At 34.7% G+C, this 2,397-nt stretch overlaps 1 protein-coding gene across 1 annotated transcript; it reads left to right on the top strand.

The window, feature by feature from the left end:
• The first annotated feature begins 1,388 nt into the window (after positions 1-1,388).
• LOC119542363 (thioredoxin) lies at positions 1,389-1,884 on the top strand. Its single transcript, XM_037847057.1, has one exon. The coding sequence runs from the start codon at positions 1,457-1,459 to the stop codon at positions 1,772-1,774; it is 318 nt and encodes a 105-aa protein (XP_037702985.1). The 5' UTR covers positions 1,389-1,456; the 3' UTR covers positions 1,775-1,884.
• Positions 1,885-2,397: the final 513 nt, after the last annotated feature.

Raw genomic sequence — 2,397 nt, 5'->3', positions numbered from 1 at the left:
GTAAAGCCTGTGGTCTACTGTTTAAAAACAGTTGGTTCAATATTTTTGTTTCATTTTCAAGTTATTTACAGAGGAAAGACAAGTCTAGTACCAGTTACTCCATCATGGTGGAAGCATTTTTGATGAAATGAATGACAAAATGTCAGAGGAACCCTTAGAACTTTATCCCTGCTTTCTTTTATGGTATCCCAGGGACTGAACATGGTTCTTCTTTTGTTGCTAAACTTTTAAGATTATAGCTCCTTCCATTCTTGATATTTTCTACGTACTTCTGAGATCCCAAGTCACCACCAGGATGGCACTAAGTTGCTTAAAGGGGGAAAAACTTCCACATGTGTATTTTTCAGGGCATAAATATGCATAGTTTATAAATAACAGTCTAAACCAAAGAATTCTACCTGGCTTCCTAAGATGCCTAGAGTCTTATTCTGATAGAATTCTTCTCTAACTTCATTCCAATAATCCTGGACATGAAAGATGCAAAATTCTACCCATTCGGCTTCTCTAATTCTCAGCCTGGAGCAGTGGTCTAATGTTCTCCAAATCTTTCTGGTCATGCACCGTCAGTAAAGAAAGTTTGAGCATTTACCCCTTAATAACACAATATGTCTGTGTATGTGTGTATATTAATTATGTGGTACCAAAAGAATATATGATGAACACTATAAAGCATACACAAATTGAACTAAAATATAAAAATAAAATTTTACTTTTCCATCCTGTATTCCAATGGATACATTTTCACACTCCATGAGGTGCCCGCACCTTATTTTAAGATGAATGTACTGCAGTTCAGAACAAAGTACAACCAGACAACCCCTTGCAGTGGTAAATATCCCTTGGCTCTCTCCTATGGGCATATTTTTAAACTAGTTTCTAATGGCTTTTTAGTTTCTAAATGCTCTGATGTAATCCTTATTTCAGGCCTTAACTTACTGAATCCTTGAGTTTTCTTGTTCTTTTCTATTTGTGTCTTTTTTTTTTCTTTTGCTCACTCTTCTTTATCTGCAACCTTTGTTTTCTCTTAGGCAATATATTTTCCAAAACATTTGAATATTTAAAAACATATATACTTAATTGACATTAAATAATATTGTTCTGGCAATATTGAAAGGATACACATGCAAACAAGGAGGGAGTTATTTCATTTGGAGTGCACTTGGATTCTGTACAAGATGGAAAGGACCTGGAAGCCATTCAAAGACTGAATAAATTGCCAATTGGGTGGAAAATTGGAAAGTAAATTGGGATTTCCCACATGTAAAAATATATAAGAGACAGGAGTAGAAATAAAACTTGTATTGCTTTTCATTAGAAAGACAACACTTTTAAAACATAAAAAGAGTTGTAGGCTAGGATTAATGTCAAAAGCCTATGGGCCACCCAGCCTCTGTCCCGCTTTTTGGGTTTTCTACCTTTTCTGCGGTTGTTCGTCAGAACCCACCCAGCAGCCAAAATGGTGCGGCAGATCGAAAGCAAGGAAGATTTTAAGTCAGCCTTGGAGGATGCTGGAGATAAACTTGTAGTAGTTGATTTCTCAGCCACATGGTGTGGGCCTTGCAAAATGATCAAGCCTTTTTTCCATTCCCTCTCTGAAAAGTATAGCAAGGTGGTGTTCCTTGAAGTAGATGTGGATGACTGTCAGGATGTTGCTGCAGATTGTGAAGTCAAATGCATGCCAACATTTCAGTTTTATAAAAAGGGACAAAAGGTGGGTGAATTTTCTGGCGCTAATAAGGAAAAGCTTGAAGCCACCATTAATGAATTAAGCTAATCATGTTTTCTGAAAACATAACCAGCCATCAGCTGCTTAAAATTTACCTTGTAATTTTTTTATTTACAAAAAAGAAAGATCACATATGAAGACTATATACCCAACTGCCATCTGATTATAAATGACAATAAAATATTAATTCTACCCTTTAAAAAAAAAAAAAAAAAGCCTATGGGCCAAATGAGGCATTATTTAAAGATAGATCTAGTTTTCTTCCAGAAGAGAACTATCGTTACCAGTTTCTTTTGCATCTTTTTAAATATATCATACATAACACTAATGGCAGCATACTATATAGACCGTTGTACATCTTTCTTTTTTTTTCATTTAATATTATATCTTGGCAAACTTTCCAGTCAGTACAGGAAGAGCACCCCTATTCTTTTTTACAGTCTCAAAATAGCAATAACTTAACTTACTTAACAAATACTTATTTATAATTTTTGGGATGGTTCCAATCTTTTGCAATTACAAATACTGCTGCAAATACGCTTGAACATGCCATTTTTATATGTACTGATGTATCTGTAGTATGAATTCCGAGGAATTCAATGGCTGTTCAAAGAGTATGCGATTTTAACTTTTGATAGGTATTGTAAATTATTGCCAGCAATATATGAGAG

This window comes from Choloepus didactylus, chromosome 8 (genome assembly GCF_015220235.1).
Source record: "Choloepus didactylus isolate mChoDid1 chromosome 8, mChoDid1.pri, whole genome shotgun sequence".
Taxonomy (NCBI): Eukaryota; Metazoa; Chordata; class Mammalia; order Pilosa; family Megalonychidae; genus Choloepus; species Choloepus didactylus.
The sequence above is the reverse complement of the archived record's forward strand: the minus strand, read 5'-3'. Positions and strand labels throughout refer to the sequence as shown.